Source organism: Cuculus canorus, chromosome Z, assembly GCF_017976375.1.
Source record: "Cuculus canorus isolate bCucCan1 chromosome Z, bCucCan1.pri, whole genome shotgun sequence".
Taxonomy (NCBI): domain Eukaryota; kingdom Metazoa; phylum Chordata; class Aves; order Cuculiformes; family Cuculidae; genus Cuculus; species Cuculus canorus.
The window spans coordinates 40,438,574-40,462,410 of NC_071441.1; the positions used below are offsets into that span (position 1 = coordinate 40,438,574).

Below are 23,837 nucleotides of genomic sequence, written 5' to 3' on the forward strand. Positions count from 1 at the left end.
GTCACAAAAGCCAAGAGAGGTCTATGTGTTTTCCCCTTTTAAAAATTTATGTATTTAGTAATAATGTATTTGTTATGTATAATATTAGTAGTAAATCTCCCACCTCCAAAAGAAACTTCCATAATAAGCCTACCAAAGGTCTGACAGGCAGGACAGGTTTTTGTGGTTTTTGCTTCATGTTATTTACCATAATTCTTGGATTCTTCCAGAATAATGTATCCTTTATCATGATAGCCACTAAATCAGTCAAATAACAAAAAATCCTGTGCTGGTGTTGCTGTTTCAAGGATAGATCTTCTGTTTATTTCTAAAGACTCAGTTTATTTCCATGTGCTATGTTCTTACTGGTTTCTTTTTAGTGTGTTCCATTTAAATTGTGGGCTTTAGTCAGATAGAGATATCTGCAAAATTATGCATCTAGGTATGTTTGTTTTCTTCCTGTGGTTGCATATACAAATCATGCTTTTGCATATGCACATACTTGTTTAAACTTGTATTTAATATAATATTTATAAGTCTTAAATGCTGGTTTTTAAGGCTGTAGAAGAAAAAAGGCTACGCGTCAACTTAGTGAGTATTGCAACTTAGTTAATATTTATTAGAGGAGTAAACCAGAATCAGAGCTTGTATTTAATTTTCTGTGGAGTTCTGTTGTTGTTTGGGGTTTTTTTGTTTTTTGGGGGGGTTTTTTTTGGTTTTTTTTTGGGGCTTTGGGGTTTTTTTTTAATCAGCTAGCTGGCTTTTTAGCTAGAGCTATGATCTTGAATTTGTCACCTTGTCTGGTAACTGAGGCATACTTCTTTTCTTTTTGCCTTTGAGTTTTAATAGATACCCTGCTAGGGAGAACTCCTGTGAGTGTACCCTAAATTATTGTTCTCTGTGGTCATGGAAGCTCAAATGTAAGTTTTACCTACTTTTGATCAGTGCATTTCTATTTATGTTTTTGAATTTCTTTTGCTTTAAGTTATTCATACCTCAAGTTACTATTACTAGATCAACATGTTAGAAAGTAGTATGATATATGAATGAGAAGCCATAGGATGGGCTTATGTAGAACAAGAATCAGTAGTTGAGGGAGCTCATGGTCAACTCTGATAATCCGGCATTCTGAGGTGAGCCACAGGTCTTTAACAATAGACCTGACAAAGGCAGGCGATGGAGCGATGATTTATACCAGATACTTTGTTATCCTAGCTGTTAACCTGTGACTGCTGAAAAAACTAAGTCTTGCTCTGATCAGTGTTCAGTGACAAAAAATAGATCTAAAATATCCCTTTTCTGAGAAGCTCTTGCAAGTTACCTGTATTCCAGAGTTGGGAGACTCTGCTAAGCAATGTGGTGGGGGTTTTTGGTTGCCTGTTTTCTTTGTGTTGTTTGTTGTTGGGTTATTTTAGTAAGCAAGATTAGTCGTATAAAATTGCAGCATGGCAGTGTTTCATGGCCTGAGTAGCAACTCCAAAATGTGTTAGATGTTTTGTTCCCTAATCGTAAAGGAGATCTCTGCCTTTCGTAATACAGTATTCATTTACTTAATGGCATATGTACAGGTGTATGATCAGGAAATGCTTGTGTGTCTTGGTTTTTTGCCCTGTCTGGTGGATTATGCTGAAAGGAAGAGACAGAAGCAGGTGCAGCTCACAATTGGCAAAGTAATCCTGGTTCTTTGTTGTACAGATTGAGGCTGTTGGAATAGCAGTCTGCTGTCAGTCCTACTGGTGCTGGTCTTAAAGTTGTAAAGTAACTCATGGGACAGCAAGAGTCTTGGTTGAAAAATCACTCTTTAAGAGAGTAGGCCTCCAGGGCAGCACCGTTTAGGCTTACACCGCTTTGAATGAGGGACTGAAGAGCATGATACTCCAGGGTTCTGTCTCATCTGTTCAGTTTTATGATTCTGTGGAGATTGAAATGTGAGCTCCTGACAAACTCCGACATCACACTGATTCATAGAGGTGGTGTGAAGGGTGATGGGGCCAGTCTCCCTGCCATACAAGAGCCACCAGCAACCAGGAGTGGAGCAAACGGTGGGCAAAGAAGGCATGGTGTATTAGAAGGGCATGATGAGGCAGTTTGCAAGACAGTTTGTGTAGGCAGTAGGGAGGGCACAGTCTCTCCCTGAGCTCAGGAGGTTTAGTTCAGTTGGCAAGAAGGAGCCCAGCCTTGGTATCCACCTGGCAGGAGGCTGCATTCTCTGCACCTGCCAGAAGGGATGTGTCAGCCTAGACTGAGCCTCCAGGAAAACATGCAGCCGTCCAGGTTTCTGGCTGCAGGGAGTGCCACCAGCTTGCACTGGAAACAGAGAGTAGCAGAGGCAACAGTTGCTTAAGGTGCGATTAGCTGGACTGTCTACTCAGCTTGGTCATAGAGCTGCGAGATGAAGTAGAGGCACATCAGGGAGTCTGAGCTAGAAACAGAGTGGTGGAACAACACCCTGAACTCCTTGAAACATGAACAGAGAGAGACACCAGACAAAGCCCCTGATCAAATGGATTCAGTATCTTCCCCACATCAGGATGTAGACAGGGACTTAAAAGGAAGCAGCAAATGGAAACTACTCTAGAAATGGGGCAGCTAGCAAATCCCCTCTTTGCCCACGCCTCCCCAGGTGTCTCTGCACAACAGATGCAAAGATGTTAACTGCAGTGGACCAGTCAGTGGACAATGTGTGTTCCAATCCTTCTACACCAGAGGAGGGGCCAAGACCAGAATGAGGTACCACTCATCTTACTACAACCTCCACAAGGAAGAAGAGGCAAGTCATAGTTGTAGGACACTCCCTGCTGAGGGGAACAGAGGGTCCAATACATTAGGCAGATGCTACTCTTAGCAAAGTATGCTGCCTCCCAGGAGCCTGGGTTAAGGCTATCATGAGGGGACTTCCCAGTCTGGTACAGCTCTCGGACTAGTACCTGTTACTGCTTTTCCGTGTGGGAGATGACGAAGCTGCAGTACATAGCCCAGGGGTGATTTAAAAGAGACTTCGTGGCCTTGGGACTGTTAGTGAGGGAATCTGGGACCTGGGTGATTTTTTTTCTAACTTGGCCATCCCAATTATTCCGCATCTTGTGCTAGTCAGAAATCTTTTGATGTAGAGTCTGCCTTTGTGAGGTTTCTGCTATGAACAAGAGCACACTTCTGTTTCAGCACCATTTAGTAACTGATTTGTAGCAATTGTGTATTTTTCCCTGTACTGGGACTGTACTTTGAGTATGAAATAGGATGCAGCTGTATGCAACTGTGTTTTGTTGGTAGGGTGTTTGCACATCTGACTCAGATTCTAGTAACAGTTACTTTCCTGTCTTTCAGATTTTGATAGCTGATGACTACTCAGATCCATTTGATGCCAAAAGTGAATTGAACAGACTGGGAAAAGGGGAGCACACTGGCTACATGGAACCATATGAAGCCCAGAGAATTATGACTGGTGAGAAAGGACAGCTGCATGTATGAGCTTTAACTCCGTGGCAGTTCACATGGATATTGCACCTGCTGTGAAACAGAAACGTCCTTTGTCGTGCAAAACAAGATTTCCAAAGATGCTTAAGTGGTCAATAGTAAATACTGTGGAGGCTTTTCATGTGCCTACACATGCCTTGGTGTCTAAAAATACCACTCCGGACATCACTATCGAATATAGATGCTGTGTACTGTCATGTAAGAAGATGAAAATGAGTAGTGGGGATTGGAGTGTGTATTGCTCAGCTTGGCAGTGTCAAGGCTGTCATCGGTTTACAAAGTAGTGATGGCCAAAATATGACATTGTGTTAGTTCCCTTAAAAACAGGTGATTGAGTTGCTTATGGACTTTTTTTTATCAATCAGACTCAGACTTCTTAGTCTTTGCTCTGTTGGAGGAGGGCTGCAGGGTAACATCTTTGTGTAGCTCTTTGTAGCGATGGTCAAAAGGAGACACTTCAATATGCCTGTTAGCTTTTAACAGCTATTCTTGGTAGCATCCTTCTTTTTCTGTCACGTAGGGTGGTAGTTAATCAGAGAATCATAGAATCGTAGAGTGGTTTGGATTGGAAGGACCACAAAGGTCATCTAGTCCAACGGCCCTGCAACAAGCGGGGACATCTTCAATTAGATTGGGTTTCTCAGAGCTCCATTTAACTGCCCTTGAGTCTTTCCAGGGATTTGGTATCTACTACCTCTCTGGGCAACTGTTCCAGTGTTTCACCACTCAACAAAAAAAAATATTCTTAATATCTATTCTAAACTTCTCTTTTAGTTTAGAATGGTTACTGCTTGTCCTATTGCTACAGGCCCTGCTAAAAACTTTTCCCCATCTTTCTTATAAGCTCCCTTAAAGTATTGAAACACCGCAATAAGGCCTCCTCTGAGTCTTCTCCAAGGTAAACAACCTCAGGTGTCTCAGCCTCTCTTCACAGGGGAGGTATTCCAAGCCTTTGATCATTTTGGTGGCCCTCCTCTGGACATGCTTCAACAAGTGCATGTCTTTCACGTGCTGAAGGCAATAGTAGTATTGTTGTAGGAGTCTGGACTGGCAAACTCCTGGCATTATGTGAATATTGTCTGTATATTCCTTAAGTTATCTGCATCCATTTCTTGTTTGTTGGCCATGCAGTCTGTACATTTTTGTGGGGTACAGGGCCGTATGGTTTTTCTATGGTGATTTCACTCAGTCAACACAAATCTTTGTGCACATCAATTGTGCAATTTTTGATTTATACAGAAGGTCCTCTTTTTCTCATTGTAAGGTAAAAGTCACAAGTTTACGTATGCTTTCCTTTTGTATTGGCAGCTCCTGCTTTGGGCCCTCAGGAAAGATTAATCAGTGGGGGAAGATGAGGCTGTTGGATGCAGAGATCCTTTTTTTCATGCAAGTGTTCCTATTTTTCTTTTCTTAAATAGTATTTCTGAAGAAAGACACAGGAAATGGCATGTAGATGACATTGTTCAGAAGCTTTCAGTAACTTACAGAGGTGCTGGGGGCTTTTATTTCTCATTGTTGTAAATCTGTTCATTCTAGTTGAGTAATTTCTCATAAAAAATAATCCTAATAAGTTCTTGATCTTTATACAGCAGTGATGAGCATTTGTAATTTTGCTTATGAACTTTGCAATGCTTTGATTTCTTGTGTTTAGGACAGGAGCTTATTCTACCTCCTTTTCCAGATTAACCAGGATAAATGCAATGGTTTACTGGACAGTACTGTATGGCTTAGCTAAAATAAGAAAGAGTAAATTTTTGTGTACCCTTGAAATTGCCAGACAGGCTGTTGCCAAGGTGGTATTTGGTGCAACTGCTAAGCTGTTATATCCGCTCTGTGTGTTATTATAAAGCAAATACAAGAGTCTCATGAAGATGCTAAAGGCACTTTCAAATCTGGGATTTAATGGAGTATAATGATATAGCAAGTGTTCTGAAAATGCATTTGGTTGAGCCAGTAGAAAATGCTTGATAGCTCCCTGAACACATTTAGTGTTTTGAGATCTGGGCATTTGGTTTCCAGTCATCTTGTCCTTATGCTGGTAGAAACAGAGTCTTCCCATAACCCTTGGTGAGGTCAAGTGACGTTCCACTATATTCAAGCATGTGGGTTTATGTTTGGTGTTTTTATTGCACAGATGTTGCCTTTGCATTTTACTTGACAAATGAAAATCCAGAGGCAGGCACGGGCAAGGTCTCAGACTGGACTCACCAGCAGGTGGGAGCTGGATTCAGGAACTGGATCCAGGAACACGTGGGTGGGTTCAAGGGCAGACAGACAGATGAAGTCCTCACTGAACACTGGCTGTCTAAGAAGAGGGGTGACCCTCATGATCTCTAAGCTTTTACACAGACTATGACACATATGGCATGGAATACGCATGGAATACTTCACTGATCGGGTTTGGGTTACCTGTCCTGTCTACCCCTCCCAGCAAGTGTGACCTCAATCATGACAAACTCTGGCATGATCTTAATTTACATAGTAACAGGTGAGAGCAGTGATCTCTCTGCACACCAGTGGCTTGTTTGTCTTGGTAACAGCTATCAGGCTTATTACTTTTAGAGACAGCCACTGTCTGAAAACTGTATTGGTAAGCTTCAACAGCTGAAGTTTTGAAAGAGGCTTACCTGAAAAGTCGGAGAATATGTTCTGCTTTAGCTCAAACCAGAACACCTGATGAGTTCAATAAACCATTGAACAGTCAATCTGATTTCATGCTGTCTGTGGTTAGAATTGGTTTTAATTAGGCTTGAATTTTCTTCTGCTGTTACTGACCCAAAAAATACTGCCTTCCCAGATTCGTGAGTGTTAATTCAAAGAAAGCAACCTTTATGCCAAGATTTGGAAAGGCTTTTTTACTGAAGGCTTTTTTACCTGAGGCTAGGGTAGAGCATATCAAGAATGAATGCATGTTTATTTATAAGAAGCTATCATCTCCTGGCAGCCAAGCACATCTGCTAGTATGTGCTGATATTCATAAATGCTTGGCCTGTCTTCAGGAAGTCTGTGCCAGAGGTTCAGTGAAAATTCTAGGGAATGCAGTTCCTGGTGTGCTGTCCAGTTTGAATCTCAGCTTGGGTGAGTGTCCACCAAAAGCCACACAAACGGTGTTGCATCTGCCTTATGCCCAACCTGTTTGGGGATTGAATGTCCCAGCATGAATTCAAATATATGAAAGAAGTCCTCTGTGATCTTAATATCTGACAAACTGTATCCTGGGCTATGCATAGAGTGAGATCCTGGCCTGGCTACTAGCATGCATGCAAGAAAACAAGCAGAGATAGCTAAGATAATGCTGATTTCCAAGGATCCTGAGAAGTAGGTGGACCACAGAGAAAAGCCTAAGCTGCTAAGTAGATACTGGCGTTGCTGATAGTGCCTGGATAACCATATCCTAGCGAAGAATAGTGAGGAAGGATTGAAGACAAAGAGAAGAGGAAAGAAGAAACAAGCATTACTGTGAGTGAGATTCCTTATAAAGCTGCAACCCCATATGCTAAGTTACATCTGAGCTGTCTAGCTGAAAAGACTCTATTCTTTATAGCAGTATAATAGCAGTATAAATATGAATTGTTTCTTTGCAAGGGCTAGACCATCTCTCCATATTGTAAGTATGATGTTTTCACCACTTTCTTATGCAAGCTTTCAGTTCTTATTTTTCCTCTAGAGTCTTAGCTTCTGCAGTAGCTGCTGCAGTAACACACAGCCCATAACAGAAACAGGCCTGTACTGCCTTACCACGCCTGTAACCAAGCATCATTGCTTGGATCAGGTGTAGAAGGTACATCATGCTTGAGAGAGAGGTCCCCAGAGAAGCAATGGCTAGACATGCTGCATTTGAACCAGAGGTGAGTGGCTGAGACAATATCAGGCCACACTGGTGGTGCCTGTATCATCCAGGCTGTTCTATCGTCCATTGTTCTCGGGGAATGCTAGGGGAAGAAAAGTTAGATTCCACTGGACTATTTACTCTCATCAGCCTGAACTGGATGTCAGATACTGGAGAGGGGTCTGTTTGTTATCTGTGGTAATCTCTTACCTGGAAGGAGGAAAGGTGAACTGTATTCATGGATATGATATGGGGAAAAGTGTGGATATATCTTTTCCCTTTAAAATCTCTGTAAAGCCATAAGGCCCTATCGCAGGCGTACACGGTGAGCTGGAAGGGATAGTGCCTATCCACTTTTTCCTCACAACTGGGCATGTTTGTACAGCTCTTCCAGCCTCTCAGAAGGAATTAAATCTTCAGACTGCATGAAATATTTGCAAGCGAATGCCAAATCAAGACAGTATGTACCACAGCAACCTGTGTGCTGGCTTATAGAGTGCATCTAAAACTTACCTTTGGAGCAGGATCCAATTTCAGATCGTCACTCAAATGGAGATACGCTATCAGACAAGTTGTTGCATAAAGAACTCCTTTTAAGGTATGATAAAGAATACTGGCTACAGGAATGGGATAGTAGTCTGTTGCCGTTTTTAACTTGCTGCTTGGCTTTGAAGGGAGACCCTTGCCTCCAGCTCAGAAATTTTTGAGTACAAGATGCCTAGCATGATGCATGCTATTAATAGAAAAATCAGTTTATTTGGAGAGTAGTAAAATTAAGGTTGGTTCAAGTCTTAAAATAATTTGGAACCACATTATCAAAAAGTAGTGTGGGGGTGAAGTGTCAGTGAGAGAGGAAGTAAAAAAAGCATTAACATTAAGAGAGGTGTGTTGTCAAAACCACCATTTCTTTCTGTCTTTTTCAGATCAAGACCTGTGTTTTCTGTGCTCTCGAAAGGGTAGTAAAGGAGAATTGGGGCAGGCTAGGCCCTTGACAATGGTTTGAAAGTCAAGGGAAGCATATGGCACCTCAGTGCCCTGATTTCTTAGAGGGCTGTAAGTGCTTCAGGTCTATCTACACCGTGGTTTTCCTTCGGTTTTTTAGGCATCACCCAGCACTGTGCCAGGGACATTAGCCCTACATGGGTGTCTGGCCTCTGTATTATGCATCTGCCTGAGGGATATGTAGGCAGGGAGAAACCTCTCTTCTTGTATTTCAGAATTCTGTAGGCATCAACGAGTAGCATTTCTGAAAATAGATACTTTCCGTGAGATATAACTATCCATGCGGTGTTCCTCATGCTGTGTTGTAAACTGACTTCAGAAGGTTATCACTATTAATAAAATATACACTGTGCCTCTCTTCTTTTTGAGTTAACATTAGACGATACTCAGGGCATTAAAAAATGTCCTTACAGACAGTCGAAGGCAGGTGTTCAGTTTTGTTATTCATGGATTTCTCACAAGAGGCTAGTCACAGAGTTGTCCTAGGGCCTCGGCATATTAGATCGTGTAGGAGGGATATGCTGACCCACAAGATCCAGAGGAGTGCTTAATGTGCATTGAGTCAGTCCCAAATCAACACAGCAGCGTGCTGCCAGTGCCCCTTGAAGAATGCTCCTGGAAGATGTAAGTGATGGAAGGGCTTCTGGCCATAAATGCAAAACTGAGTTGAAGCCTCATGGATGTAGTTACATCTGAAAAGAACATGTCCTTCCCCATACAAGCCTGGTCTGTGTAGGACTGACTGAAGAGATGAGCTCGTGTACTTGCTTCAGGGGAGGGTAACTGGTACAGGAGAAGGATCTGTGTGCTGGACCGGAAGAGATGGAAATTATTTCTGAGGATGCTCTGCAGCATTTGGATTATTGCACAGAAATATCTGTTGTCTTGCCTGTGGTGTTCAATGCATTAATCAACCTGGATGATAAAGTATCTGCACTGTCAGCAAAGGTGAATATAAAGTAAGGGAGGTGAATAATGAGGAAGGGCAGAGCCTCCCTCCAGAGGGGCCTTAATGAATGCAAGGACTCTGTCAAGAGGAGCTTTTTTGAGATTGAACAAGAGGGATATTGGAGAATTCCAAAGCAAAGTTCACAGCTTTGTTCATGGGCTCACAACATTAGCATCCTCTTTCCTTTCTTCTTTGTATGTCTACTTGTCATCCTGCCTCTATAATACATTGTCCTGGCTATGCTGTAGAACAGCAGTGAGCAAGCTTAACTTTAGCTTACACTTAGGGTTTGTGTCCCTCCTCATGAATGCAGAAGCTGAGTCTCCTCTCTAGGTGCAGGCAGTGCTACAACAGCAGATGCCTTCATGTACTGTTTCTTTCTAGGGACTGCAGTAAGAGTCTGTGCCTGAATCACAATAGAATCTCCAATGCATGACAGGCAGCCTAGCAAAAGCGGTGCATCTGCCTTAACTGGGAGTTCCTTGTGGACGTGCTGGGAGCTAGCTCTGTCTTGCTGCAAGCTATCACAGAAATGCTGGGACTCTGGGGAAAACAGCATTCCCAGGAAACTGCACCTACTTCAAAAGGTCTTGGGTGTCAGCTTCCCTTGTAACTGGAGAGGCAGGTTTTCTGTTCAGGCATATAACTTCATCTGAATAGCACATTGGTGGTGAGTCAGATCTTGTAAAGTCCTTTACAGCATGGCCTCTGGCATCTTGGTTGTTGGCATTGAGTTTACTGCTGTAAATAATGTAGAAAGAGCAATCATGATAAATATTAGACTGCATAGATTAGCACGTATAGCATGGGAGCCTAGTAGGCCAACCTGTTATATTTAAGCGTTGTAGTGGCTCTGTGTAAGATTTTCTCTCTGCTTGTGTTTGAACATGGCAAGCAACTGTAGCCAACACAGAAGAGGCAGTATGTTTGCCCACTAAGCTCAACAGCTGACAAAGATTTCAAAAGACTTCAAGTTTCATCTCTTGTTCCTACGTTTGTATATGTTCCAATTCTAGATTCTATTTGAGAATCTACTACTAGCCTAGCCAGGGCTAGAAATGAGCCCAAAAAGAGAATTTATCCAGCATCAGTCGATCTCATATGGTATTGTGGATTTTTCACTATAACTCTTAGGTTCATTGTCCTGTTGCGAGGCCATGTGAATAATACTACGTGCTGGTCATTCTAGCAGAACAAGTTTTAAGATTTTTTTTTTTTTTTAAAAAAGGAAAAAATGCAGGGTATCTCTTCACTCTTGAGATTCAATGCGTATGTGCTCGTAACTCATTGTTTGCAATGTGGAGAACCACTGGGTGAGATTTGAAGAAGTCGTATAATACACAGAAGTAAGCTTGTGACCCATAACAAGATAGTTTCATTTACATGTTGTAAGTTTTCTGAAGTGCTACACTGGAAGTTTTGGTGAGCATTTCCTGGAGCTGACATAAAAGGGATGTCTTGTGTGTCCTGATGTTGTCTAAAATATGGATCTGTTACCCACTATGCAATAAGCCAATAACTACATCACTGAGTGAGACTTGTTTATTCAGGTTTGCACAAATCTGAGAGCTTGGAGGCTTTTTCCCCGCCTCAAATCATGCACAATTGCAGGGATTTGTCACCTTCATTTATACACAAGGTTGTACAAAGCCATACATTATTCATCATGCACGTAATCACATATTTACATGTAATTATAATAAATTCCAAGTCATTCCTAGCACCTTCTGGGCATGCTCCAAAGGGATCTTTAGGGGTATCTAGTAGTAAGTATTCCAAAAATCACCTGCCAAGTTCACCATTGGTCAACTCCTCCCAGTCACCTCCAAGTTATTGGCAGTATCTCTAAACTACTGGCTTGGAACTCCTTAATTTAATTAAATGTCCAGCTCCGCAATAAAAAATCATGCTAAAAAAGTTGCACTATTGTCTAACCATACAACTAAACAAGCTTTAATCCCTTACCAATACAATTACAAAAGATAATCATTAACTGGGGCCTGTCATGTGTAAGTCTTCTGCCTATCTGATGATCCTAAGGTACTTTTAAAGATATTAAAAATATCAGGGGCTTTTAGCACCACTGAGTGTACCCATCATTTGGAGCATAGTGCTAACTTTACTGTGTGCGTTTATAAAGCCTGGCTCTCACCTGCTGTTAGCATGATTGTCGTGCAGAATTCCTTGCAGCCCAGCAGAAGCAGGGACATGTGTTCTGAACAGCTGCTCTCCTTCTTTAAAATATGCTAGAAGTAATGTCACTTAGAAACTGCCTGGGCTTCAGCATTTATTTGCAGTTGTTTCTAACTTCATTAGAAATTTGGACAGAGATTTCATTCAGCAATGGTTTAAAGGAAGGACATTGCCTAGGCGCAACTACTGAAGTGAAATTCTTGCTTTGAATTAGGTCTGATGTGCACAAACTGAAGCGTGTTTGAAATAATGCTGGATCTGGTTCAGCACAAGTCCTTACATTCTGAGGAAATCAATTGATCTCACATGTTCTGTAAAACTATGTCACTTTAGATCCCTGGCCAGTTGCCACTTCTCTTTCTGTCCTCATGCAGCGCTTCACACATCATCAGTGAGTGGAAGGAGATAAGGCCAGAGTGTAGAGTCATATTTCTCTTGTAGGGAGAGACTGTGATGTGCCCTGGTTGCTACAATTAGATGCATAACTGAGGATTGAAACCAGCTATGCATAAAATTAGTAGCATTCTTCTATGTTTAAATCTGTCTACTCCCCTGAAATAATTGAGGGCATTTCTTCTAAATGTTTAATATTAAAATAAAAAACTAACTCTTCTTCTCTACTCTGTAATGTAAATTTGAACTTTTCCTGAAAGAGGAACTGTCCGCTGACCTTGGTCTGGAATAGGACTTAGAAAGAGAGACCCTGTGTCTTGCCACTCAATGCATCAGTTGCATGTGCAGAATTTTGTTGTTTGCTTTCAGAGTACAGACATTATTTAAATGTCTTTTTTTTTTTTTTTCCCTGTTTCAACACCCTCATCTTGCTTTTATCACTTAATGTAGTCTGGAAGTAGACTAAATGATGAAATTTGAATCACAAGCCCAAATATAAATTGAAGGGTGGTTCAGTTTCTTGTCAGTTCTTATCAATAAGACACAACTTACACTCCAAAGTGATGGCAACAAGATGTCCAGAACTTTGGAAAGGTAGTTCGTCATCATAACAGACTAGGTGAGAGTGAGTGTGGAAGGAACTTAACTTCATTTGTGCAACTTACTTGCCCAGTGTCTGGTCAATCTGGCCTGTGTTCTTCCATGAAAAAGTGAAGGAATAGAGGTTTGGATGGTTGGGAAAGAGAATACATTGAGCTCAAAATGCTATTAAACCCTTTCCCGCAGTTTGTAGAAGACTCCCTGCATCATCATTTTAAAAAGGCACGTAGTGATAGTACTAGGGAGAATGGCTATAATTTGAAGAGGGAAAGATTTAGACTAGATATTAGGAGGAAATTCTTCTCTGTGAGGGTGGTGAGGTTGCGCAGGGAAGTTGTGGATGCCCCCGTCCCTGGAAGTGTTCAAGACCAGGTTGGATGAGGCCTTGAGCATCCTGATCCAGTGGGAGGTGTCCCTGCCCATGGCAGTAGGGTTGATCTTGAAGGTTCCTTACTTCTCAAACCATGCTATGATTCTATGATCATGGTGATAAAAGAAGCAGTAGTTTCAAGCCACTTTGATCAAGAGGGTTACTTCTACAAAACCTGTGTGCTTTCCTAGGGCAATATCTGTAATGTATGATGGTACTTATTCTTTGGTGCCTGCGTGTGGTTTCGACACAGTATTGCCATTGTTATAGAGGATTATATTTAAGGTTTTTAATATGCTTCTTTGGTTCTGTCTCCATTTTAGCCTGACAGTTACCACAGGTCTATCCTTCTCCCTCTACTCCATCCCCCTCAGTCACCTGCAAGTTTTAAGTTTTTGGGCTGCTTTTCTTAAACAGTGGTCTTTTTTATATTTAATGTGAATTTCTTGTCCCTCTAAACAAGGATGATGCCTCTTGAGAAATGCAAAAAAGACAACTGTGACCCGAGAGTGAGAAGAGTTCAGTGAAGTCTGAATTCACCAAATCTGTTGGCTGCAAAGGTGAAAGAGGTCCTTGTTTTCTCATTTCTTATCTTGCTGGATTAAAAAACATGCTGCTGTTCTCTTCAAGGTCATTTTAGTCTTCCTCCTGTCTTGCTTCCACCTTCTTCCCCCACCTCTACCCTCGAGTACTGCTGTGTTGAATTCGAAGATACCTCACTGCTTTGGCCATCCAGTGAGATAGAAAAAATTAATGCCAGCTTGCCACAAAAGATTCTCTTTTTGGAACACAACCTTGCATGGAGCTTTTCCCTGTCCTGTAAAGATTCATGTAAGTTGTGTAAAGCCTAAAACTGGATCAAGTAAATTGAAAGTGAAACTGCTGTGCATTTTCCCTTGAAAGCTGAGTTCTGTAGGCTGTCATTCCTTCTGAATTCACCACTGTTCCATCTGTCCTTTCCACGCCTGGAAGGAGTTGGAGACAGTGAACATAAAATGAAATGAGAGGTTCCAACTGAATGTAATGAAAAAAATTTCCACTATGAGGACAGTCAAATGGTGGAGAGGGTTGCCTGATGATATTGTGTAGTCTCCATCTTCAGAGTTTTTCAAGACTGAACTGAGGAAACAGAACCTGAGTAACTATTTCTGACCTCATAGCTGACCCTGCTTTGAGCAGGAAATTGAACAAGTTGACTTTCTGAGATCTTGTTTAACCTGACTTATACTGTTATCCTGCAACTAATCTAGTTGTTCTGTGAAAGTCAGAAATGCCTTTAAGAACCAGGATATTACAGGCTGGCATGTGAGAATCATGTTTGTTTGGTCTCAGTTCATTTCCAGCTTTGTCACCATGTTAGTATTCTCCCGGTACTGGTCTTATAAAACTTAATCACTGGAAAGACCAGGCAGGTGCTTGTGAGGCATAGAGAAGCAACTTGCTGAAATATAGCTTGAGCATAGGCTCATCTATAAATATCCTAGTTGTCTGGAAGTAGGACCAGATGGGGGAATACGTATGCTGAAGGCATGCTCTTGCTCTTGCACCAGCGAGTTTGGTTCCTGACAGAAGTTCACTATCCATTCTTGGGATGAAGATACAGAAGCTGAACAGAGGGGCTTGCAGGCTGGATTAGGCCTGTATGTGCATGCCTGGACTCTGTTGGCAGGAGTTCTGGGTGCTTTCCAGCTTTCAGTGTGGTGGAATTGTAGGTAACTGATACCACTGCAGTCGATATGGAAAGGGAAGGAAAAGCTGTAAGCTCTTACTGTTGGCACTAACTGGGAAGGGTGTTAATTTATTGGGTGGGAGACATCAGTGGTATATCTCACTGACTTAGTAGTTCAGCCCTCAATCTTCCCAAACTGGTCCCGGTTCTATTGCTCTTCTGTAACACTGCTAAAAAGCAGAACAGAGAGAATTTGTTACATGAGGAGTCAGCGGCTTGGGAGAGGCTGTTGCTGATGAGCTTTACTTGTTAATTGGAGCTGGAATAGCACTGCTAAAAGAAAAAATGAGACTGGCAGCACTTGGGACAAAAAGTGAGACAAAGGGTTCCTCGTTGCACTCATATGCCTCTTCTTTAAAGTTATACTTTGTTTTCCTTTTCTCTTTCCTCTTATTCTTTTGCAAAGAGGCTCTTAGCCAAAGGAAGTGTTTGAAGCCGTGTGAAAATGTTTAAGATCAGTTTTTTAATAATCAAACTAGTATCACATTTACAACCCCGGGAATAAATGTTTCTATTGTAAGTCCTATTTATTTTTATAAGAAAACTAGTAGGCATCACATGCACTATGAAGTCTGAAGTCAGAAGGAATTTCTTATCCTTAAAATATACGAGGGTTGAAGATCCAGCCATTTTTGTGTCTGCTTGCCTGTGAGAATGAACATCTTGCTAGATCAGTTTACTAACATCTTAATGTGGCTTCATAGCAGTGTCATAAAACTAGCTTAAAGCTTTGGTAGGGAGTGGTAAGAAACACAGCTTTTGCCCGCTGTGCTGGCATAGGCTGGCAACAATATACAGCTGCTCTCCTCCTCTGATTTCTGGCTATGAAGAACTCTGCTTGAAAGTGCTGTTCTTGAGGAGCTCAGATACGTATGCGAACTCAGCTGTTTGCTAGCATTCTGATTGCTAAAATTATTAGAGGCTGTTTTCTGCAGGAGCTACCCGGCCCTTGCTACATGGGGCCGGGTAAGCCCTGTCTTTTTAGTGTGTGTTGATTTGCTGATATATGCATTTCTCTCTGTTGTGCCTACCCAAACAAGGATCTAGGAAGCCTGCAGTGTGTTTCTGCTTGCTCCTGGGCCTGTGTTGTGCTACCATGACTGGAGTTCTTGAGCAATATCCACGCTATCTTGAGTTTTTGCTAAGCAAGTCCTGCAGCAGCTGTTAGAGCTGTAATACAGCCTGAGGTGGGCTAAGAGGTGTCTGTGCTGCTGTCTCAGTTGAAATAGAAGGGCCAGAGTGAGCTAAAAGAAAAAAATGTCTTTCAGATATACCTTTGCTTTTGTATGTTAAGCTGTGTAGCACTTATTATTGCCCTTTCCTTTGACTGTGAAATGCACCATCACAGAGCAAACTTGGCATCGTGATAGAGTATAGAGCATACCGACAGATATAATGACTTTTTTTTAAGGATATTTTTTGTCCTTTCTTTAAAAACAAAGGAAGAACAAAGCACACAGGAAAAAAATACCAGTTTTCCACAGTTGTCTCCTTTAGGTGTGGTTTCATGTATCGAAAATGGTTGCATGCTCATTAGTTAGTGACTTAGAGATGCATACTGGAAAAGAAGAGTGTAACTAGAAAAATTACCAGAAAGTGTTAATTCAGTTGTATGCATCAGGATCATGACTGGATTGAATTTTTGTAACGTGACATTTTCTAATTACGTAAGTGGAAAATACCAGATGTTACTTTTCACAATTTATGATGCTTCTGTTGCAGGAAGAGAAGAAGAGGACTGATTTATGATGATCACATGACTGTGGTTTGCTTTCTTTAGCAGTAAAGTCTGTTCTTAATGATGCTTTGCTGAATGCAAACCATATTTATTTGCTGTGGATAAATATCTGTGTAATCACAAATGCACTTAAGTGATCACGTGATAGTCTGTATAAGTAAGAGTATTTTACCAACAGCTGCATACATTCAAACACAGCTTCACATTCTGTACTGTTACATAAAAGTGTTGTCCAAGGAGGGAAAAGACCCAACACTGTGTTACAAACAGAATACTCTGTAAATGGGCTTTCAACTAAGAATTGGCGTCTAGTCCAGATTTGCCTGACTAGTATAATAGCTACAGACAAATCTGCAAACGAGTGCAAGGAACTGGATATTATCAGCTCTGCAGCTCTACTGTGTGGGGTATCTGAAGTCTTACAAAATGCTAGGTACGAATTCCTCCTTTTATCAGTCACTTGGTGAGCTGAACTGATGAGTAAAGGGATGAGGCCAAAGGAGATGAGTTGAAACATTTTCCCAGTACATCCTTGTCACTTTTTCTGTTCTAGCACATCAGCTGTCTTTTACTGCATGCAAGGCCTTGGATTGTGAAAAGCAAAAATCTATGGATGGATGTGATGACAACTGAGCAGTTTTCTTGGTCTGTTGATGTGGAGGTAGAATTATAAATTAAACCATTTTGTCTCCAGAGCTGAACATTAAAATCAGACCATCTTTCATGTCTGTGTTAATGATGCTTACTGTATGCCTGTGCAGGATCGTGGTGGACTTTGAGTTTACTGAATCCCCTATCCTAACATTTGGACTCGTATCTGAAGGATTTTACATCCAACAGATGGTGATTTGTCTTCATTAGATGCTTAGATACAGATCAGGGTTCTTCAATTGTGCCAGTAGCTCAACTTGAGTGGCAGAACACAAAGACTGCAAGGACAATCTAGGACAACGCTTCAATTCGGAAACCACGTCAGAGTGGGCAAAACTGCGAATAATCGCTGTGGTTGATCACTGTTTCTTACAACTTGCCATCTTCAAGATTACCAATGATGACTATGGCAAATAAACACTGCGGCTGTATTCTACTGTATTCTATTAGTTTTTAAACAGCAGTCCTTCTCCCTGCCTTGTACTGTCTATGAGGGTTGCTAGCAGATGACTAAAAGAAGGTAAGAGCATATCTCATCTGGCTGATAGAACATCTCATCTCTATTTGTTAAATCAGATATAGCAGCTATTCTGGCTACATGAGTCTACTATATTAGTCTGCCCTATATGTGTTCCTGTAAGCAACTTCTTATGCACTACATGTCACAGGTTACAGAAGTCTAAACTCTATGCCCTTCCCATTCTCTGCCCTCTTCCCCATCCCAAATGAGGCCATGTTCAAAGTTAGATTCAGGCAGAGAAGGTAACTCCTGTCTGGGTAATTATCACTGAACTTAAGCCTCCAGCTAACAGGGAAATACTTACATATTTTATCTTGCTTTTCATAAACTCACTTTCACTCCCGTCTAGATATCATTTGCAATATCATCTTGAATATATAGATATATATAATCAATGCTTATCTCATTTGATGCTTTTGAGTAAGCTTTCGGTAAGCAGAGACTGCCAAGAGTCAAACCAAGATTCAAGAAAAGATCTTCCTTCTGTGTAACTGTTGACCTTGACATTATGAGTGGATTCTTCTTCCACTTCCTTTCGCTCTTAAGGTGATTTCTGTGAATGGGTAAGATTGTGTGCCTGAAGAGAGCTGCCAAGGGTGGTTTGAGCATCAGTGGCAGCCGTGCTACTGATATTAGTAAGTCTTTTAAGGATAATTGTTTCTGCTTGTGCTAATCTTAGAACAAACTTTTTTTTTGGGACACTGTAGTTTGTGTCATGGGCTGATGAGAACCATTGTGCACTGGTGTACCTGAAAATACCTGCACTGCACTCTGTTTCTAAGAGGCCTTCTACTCCGGCTTACCACAAGAAGTGAACCCTCTTTTACACAGCTTAGAAGCGTCAGAATATGGAATGACAATCGTGGATTTTGTTTGAGGTGAAATCTCTGTTTTGCATTGTTGACACTTGGATTGCTCCATTTAGCCCATGGAACAATGATCCTTGAATCCCAAAGGTCTTTGCTCCTGATGAAAAAGATCAAGAAAACCTACAAGCGAACAATGGATGTAGTATTATGATGCAACTGGGTGGAGCAATATGTGCAGTTGGCTGTTGGCCAAGCAAATGTATGGAATCTTGTGGAGGTTTTTTGAATTCTTTTTCTCCTCCCCTATGTGAAAAGAGCATCCCTGTTTCTCTTATATAACTTTCTGAGAAATGCGTAAGGACTAAGTAGCTAAGCAGCATAAAAGCACCCTTGAAGAGGTGGTGTTTGCAGAAATTATGGTTTTTTTTTTTTAAGATGGCAGTTATAATGTTTAATCACTGCTTATGTAACAAAACCCTAAGTGTTATGGGGGAAATCTTCATAGAATACGTCTTCTTGGGCAGGTTATGCTTGCTTGTTTGGAAGGTGTTAATGTTTTTGTTCCTGATTTATTTTATGTACCATAAAGGGACTTCTCCTCCTGACTGGCCTGAGACTCTTTCTTTGTCAGGACTGATGAAATGTAAAGTTCCTTTGAGTGCTTCATCCTGAGGTAATGAGTCATACTTGGACTTTGGTAGGATTTCCATCGTGATGCAGTCTGTTTCAAGACATGACTTTTCACATCAAGAGGTCATGCCAAGCTCTCACATCTGGGCAGGGGCACAAATGTCTGGTTTTAGTTCCTGGAAAGTGGCTAACTTCTGAGTCACTTGGCTTCTGTTCAGAAAGAAAAATAAGGGAAGATCTTTTCATATCCAACTTTTTCTGCAGCAAGACAGGTCTTGCTGCAGAAATCATGAGCATTGGAAGGCAGTTGCTGTTGGAATGTTATTGGTGTTCTCTCAAGTCCCAGCAGCTGGAGGCATCCAGCTGTATCTAGAAGTAGAGCAGGAAGTAGTTTGATTCTTGGTGGCCTAAGGTGAAATTTGAGCCAGGGTAATGCAGCTTCTGTGCTGAATAGACTTTGCACTAATGCAATGAGAATTCTGCAGCATTATTTCTAAAATGTTTCCAGATCATCTTGTCAAGACGAATGTGAAAAGAAACATTAACGTTGAAGCCTTGAGTAAGTAAGCAGTTGGTTAAGTATTTCTAACTGGTGTATGGAGAGGGAAAGGGAATGGATTCAGTGGGAGCAAATGTTCCTGTGTTAGGCTCATCAAGCATGAGTCTTATGCCCCTGGTAAACTGGCAAGTTATTGATTGGTTTATAGCCTACCCATACACTTGTTGGAAACAGTTTATTGCCCTTTAATGTGGTTACATGCCAGCACTAGCTCTCCATTGGAAGCCTCAAGAGCAGAGCATGTGAATAGCAGACATTTGGGCCAATTGAGCAAGACCTGTTCCCTGACAAAGAAAAAGAACAATTCTAGATAAACCTTGGCTTTCTGTATCCAGGCCTGGCTCTGATGTGGCCTTCACGTGCTGGAGACAGCCAGGTGGTCAGGATCATGTCTAGTGAGATGCATCAGGTATTCAGCAGTACCTCCCCCAGGCTTTAATTGTAATTGCCCAACCCAGGTGCAGGATCTTGCACTTGATGGATTTGCACAGCCCCACCCCTCAAGCCTGTCAAGGTCCCTCTAGATGGCATTCCTTCCCTCCAGCTTATCAGCCATGCCACACAGCTTAGTGTTGTTGGCAAACTTGCTGAGGGTGCCCTCAATCCCACTGTATGTGTCTGCAACAAAGATGCTAAACAACACCAGTCCCAATACTGACCCCACTCATCATTGGTCTCCACTCGGACGTTGAGCTGTTGACCACAACTCTTCAAGTGCAACCATCCAGGAAATTTCTTATCCACCAAGTGGTCTGTCTGTCAAATCTGTGACTTTGCAGTTTAGAGAAAAGGATGTCACGTGGGACAATTTTGAATGCTTTGCACAGGTCCAGGTAGATGATGTCAGTTACTCTTCCTTTATCCACCAATGCTGTAGACCCATTGTAGAAGGCCACCACATTTACCAGTCATTATATGTCCTTAGTGAAACCATGTTGGCTGTCACCAATCACCTCCTTATTTTCTACATGCCTCAACAGAGTTTCTAAGAGGCTCAGCTCCGTGATCTTGCCAGGCACAGAGGTGAGACTAGTTTACTGGATCTTCTTTTTTTTTTTTTTCCTTTTATATCATCTAATAAAAACCCCTGTTCAAGCAGGGTGAACTAGGAAAGGTTCCCCATGATTATGTCCGGTCAGATCTTAAATATCTCCACAGATGGAGATTCTACAGCCTCTCTGGGCAACCCATTTCAGTGTTTAACCATTGTCACAGTAGAAGGTATTTTCTTGTGTTCAGATAGAGTTTGATATATTTTGATTTGAGCCTGTTGCTTATTGTCCTGTTACTGGATACTGCCTATAAAAAACTGACTCCATCTTTCCTCTTTTTAATCAGGTATTTATATGCAATGGTACGGTCCCTGCTGAACCTTGTCTTCTTCGCACTGACCAGTCCCAGCTCTCTTAGCCCCTCCTCATCTGAAAAATGCTCCAGTTCCATTTTCAGCTTCACAGCCCTTTGCTGGACTTGCTCCAGTATGTCCATGTCTTTCTTACCCTGGGGAGGTGAGAACTGGACTCAGCAGTCCTGGTGCAGCCTCCCATTGCTGAGTAGAGGCAAAGAATCACCTCCCTTGACCTGCTTTCAATACCTTCTAATGCAGCTCAGGTTACTCCTGGCCCTCTTTGCCATGGAGGTGCATTGCGGGCTCATGTTCCAACTTGCTGTCATACAGCACCCCGAAGTCCTTCTTTCCTGAGCTGCTTTCCAGCCATTAAGCCTGCAATTTTCCAGCATCTCCAGGTCCCTCTGAATGGCAGGACAGCCACCTGGTCTGTCACCTCCTCCAAGTTTTGTATCAGCAGAAAGTGACCCTGGCTTTCGACAGAAAAGAACCTGGGGATGTTGCTCAATAACCAGCTGAATATGAGCCAGCAGTGTGGCCTGGTGGCCAAGAAGGCCAAAAGCATTGTGGCTTGTATCAGAAATGGTGTGGCCAGCTGGAGTAGGGAAGTGATCATCCCTCTGTACTCAACACTGGTGAGGTTGCACCTCAAATCCCATGTTCGGTTTTGGGCTGCTCACTAGGAAGACACTGAGGTGCTGAAGCGTGTCACATAGAGAAGGGCAATGAAGCTGGTGAAGGGTCTTGAGCACAGAGGTTGTGAAGAGTGGCTAAGGGAACTGGGGCTGTTTAATCTTGAGAAAAGGAGGCTGAGGAGAGACCTTATTGCTCTCTACAACTGCCTGAAAGGAGGTTGTAGCACAGTGGGTGTTGGTCTCTTCTCCCAAGTAACAACTGGTAGGACAAGAGAAGACGGCCTCAGATTGCACTGGGAGATTTAGGCTGAAAAGTAGGAAACATTACTTCATTGAAAGGGTTGTCAAGATGTGGGACAGGCTGCCCAGGGAAGTAGTTGAGTCGCTGTCCCTGGAGGTGTTTAGAAGACATGTAGATGTGACACTCAGGGACATGGTTTAGTGTTTGACTTGGCAGTGTTAGTTTTATGGTTGGACTTGATGATCTTAAGGGTTTTTTTCCAACCTGAACAATTCTGTGATTCTGTCTAGCCAAAGCTCTGCAAACTCTGAAGAATGGAGGCACCTCCTATGACCTATCTCATCACCTGTCCTAGGGCTGCACTGCACATCAGGGGAAGAAGGTTCCCCCCATTTGGATCTCACAAGCTACATCTTGTGTCTGTTTCTCCTAGTTGCATCTTCTGACTCTGCCTGAGAAGGGTATGGCTCTGGCTGCCCTCCAGACAGCTGAGAACTGCTATTACATCCCCCTTGACATTCCCCACATCAGATTAACCAAAACCATCTCTCCTCATCATAGGCCCAAGAACTCTGCTAAGTTCTTGGCCCTGCACTGGCCCTTTTCTAGTTTTGTGAACTTGCTCACTCCTTGCACACTCCTTGTAGGGAGTGTGCAGGCTGGACACAGTAGGATCCGCCTGTTGGTGGGTGTAGCATCCTTGGGGCAAAGAGTTAAGGCATAACAGCTTGCCCCTTGGTTTGCCAACGATGCTCCTCCTAACAAAACACGGTGTTTGGTTTGCTGTATTCAAGAGGGCAGTACAGTGTGTTTTTCTATGAAGTGTCAATATGGTTATTTTATTATAAAGTCAGTGTTAATTTAAAGAAATACATGTTCCTTATTGATCTAGACTCTAGTTACTAGTGCATTTGTTTAGTGTTCTTACTCTAGTCCTTGCTCATTTTCTGCTATTATTATGTAGAGGTAACTGCAGAGATTATTTTTTTTTTCAACATGTATAATTGTACCACGGGATTTACTTTTTGTGATCTTTCTGTTTTCAAATTGCACTTCTGAATCATCTTCTTTTGAATAGTCATCTGCATACACAAATTTCAGCTTTATTGGGGATTTATGTACAGTAGCTTGTAAAGTGTGGTTTACACAAGCTGAAAAGGGATTTTGTGCTTCCTTTAATCTGGCTCTGTGTAAGCTAGGGAATGTTGGTGGAAGCATGAGACTGTGCTGTGGTTGTATGCTGGAAAAAACTTTACTTCCAGCCAGTTACCAAATGTAGAGGTAGAATTTAGAAGTCTTGTACAGGCTTGCTGTCTGGATAATTATGTGGCTGTTAAGGAGTGGATGGAAGTTGAATGGTCTAGAATTATTGACTGTAATTATAAAGCATGGTTAGTAGTGATGCTGATGCAATTTTCTTTCTTGCCAATAGGGTTTCAGAAGCAGGAAGGCCTGAAGTCCCATCAGATAAACATGCAGCTCTATGACATACCCTATGAACCAGAAGGCGGTGGTGTGGAGTCCGATTCTGAAAGTGTGACAAGTCACCATTTACGAGAAAGCAAATTGCCACAGGATGATGACAGGCCTGCAGATGAGTATGACCAGCCATGGGAGTGGAACAAAGTCACCATCCCAGCTCTGGCAGGTAGGATTCCTAGATCCCAGACAAGAAATTCTTTCTCACGCTCACAGCATATGCACTTGCCTTTGGGAGAATTTAAGTATTTCTGCTCTTTTTGTGTGTGTGTGGGAAGACAAATGTCTGAAAAGCAGATGTGGGTAGTCTCAATCTGCAGAGCTGTGGCATGTTGCAGTTTCTGTTTGGTGTTTCAGCTGACCTGTTGTCAACCATCTCAGCATTTGGTTCATGCTACTAAAACTTCTATTTCTCCAGCTTCTTGCCCCTACTCCCATTTTAATGGACATAATGTTGGTAGTCTTTATTGTTCAATGGCTCTATTATGCAGGAGTTGCTTTGCAAGGTCCTTAAATTGTGGGGCAGTTCTTAAAGGGGCAGGAGAAAAAAAGTTGTGTGACATGTATGCAGTAGCCTGCTTCTACTCAGTGACGAGTTTCTTGGTATTTGGTGTATTTTCATTATTATTGCAAGCATTTCTGTGGCTACGTAGAACTTGGTTTTGTATTAATCCTTTTGAACTGCTGAAGTTCTCCCACATCAGAACTT

The 23,837-nt window shown here is 42.0% G+C and overlaps 1 protein-coding gene across 5 annotated transcripts in view; it reads left to right on the forward strand.

Moving 5' to 3' along the window:
• The window catches only part of SHB (SH2 domain containing adaptor protein B), a 63,231-nt gene that overhangs the window by 17,345 nt on the left and 22,049 nt on the right, over window positions 1–23,837 (forward strand). For 4 of the 5 annotated variants that reach the window (XR_008447669.1, XM_054053653.1, XM_054053652.1 and 1 more), the window contains exons 2-4: window positions 2,603–2,749; window positions 3,304–3,421; window positions 23,082–23,297. Coding sequence is in view for 4 of the 5 variants with exons in the window: in XM_054053653.1 (XP_053909628.1) it covers window positions 2,603–2,749; window positions 3,304–3,421; window positions 23,082–23,297 (481 nt within the window). In the remaining variant the exon portion in view is untranslated. The remainder of the gene's footprint in view (window positions 1–2,602; window positions 2,750–3,303; window positions 3,422–23,081; window positions 23,298–23,837) is intronic. The other variant, XM_054053654.1, reaches the window with a different exon arrangement.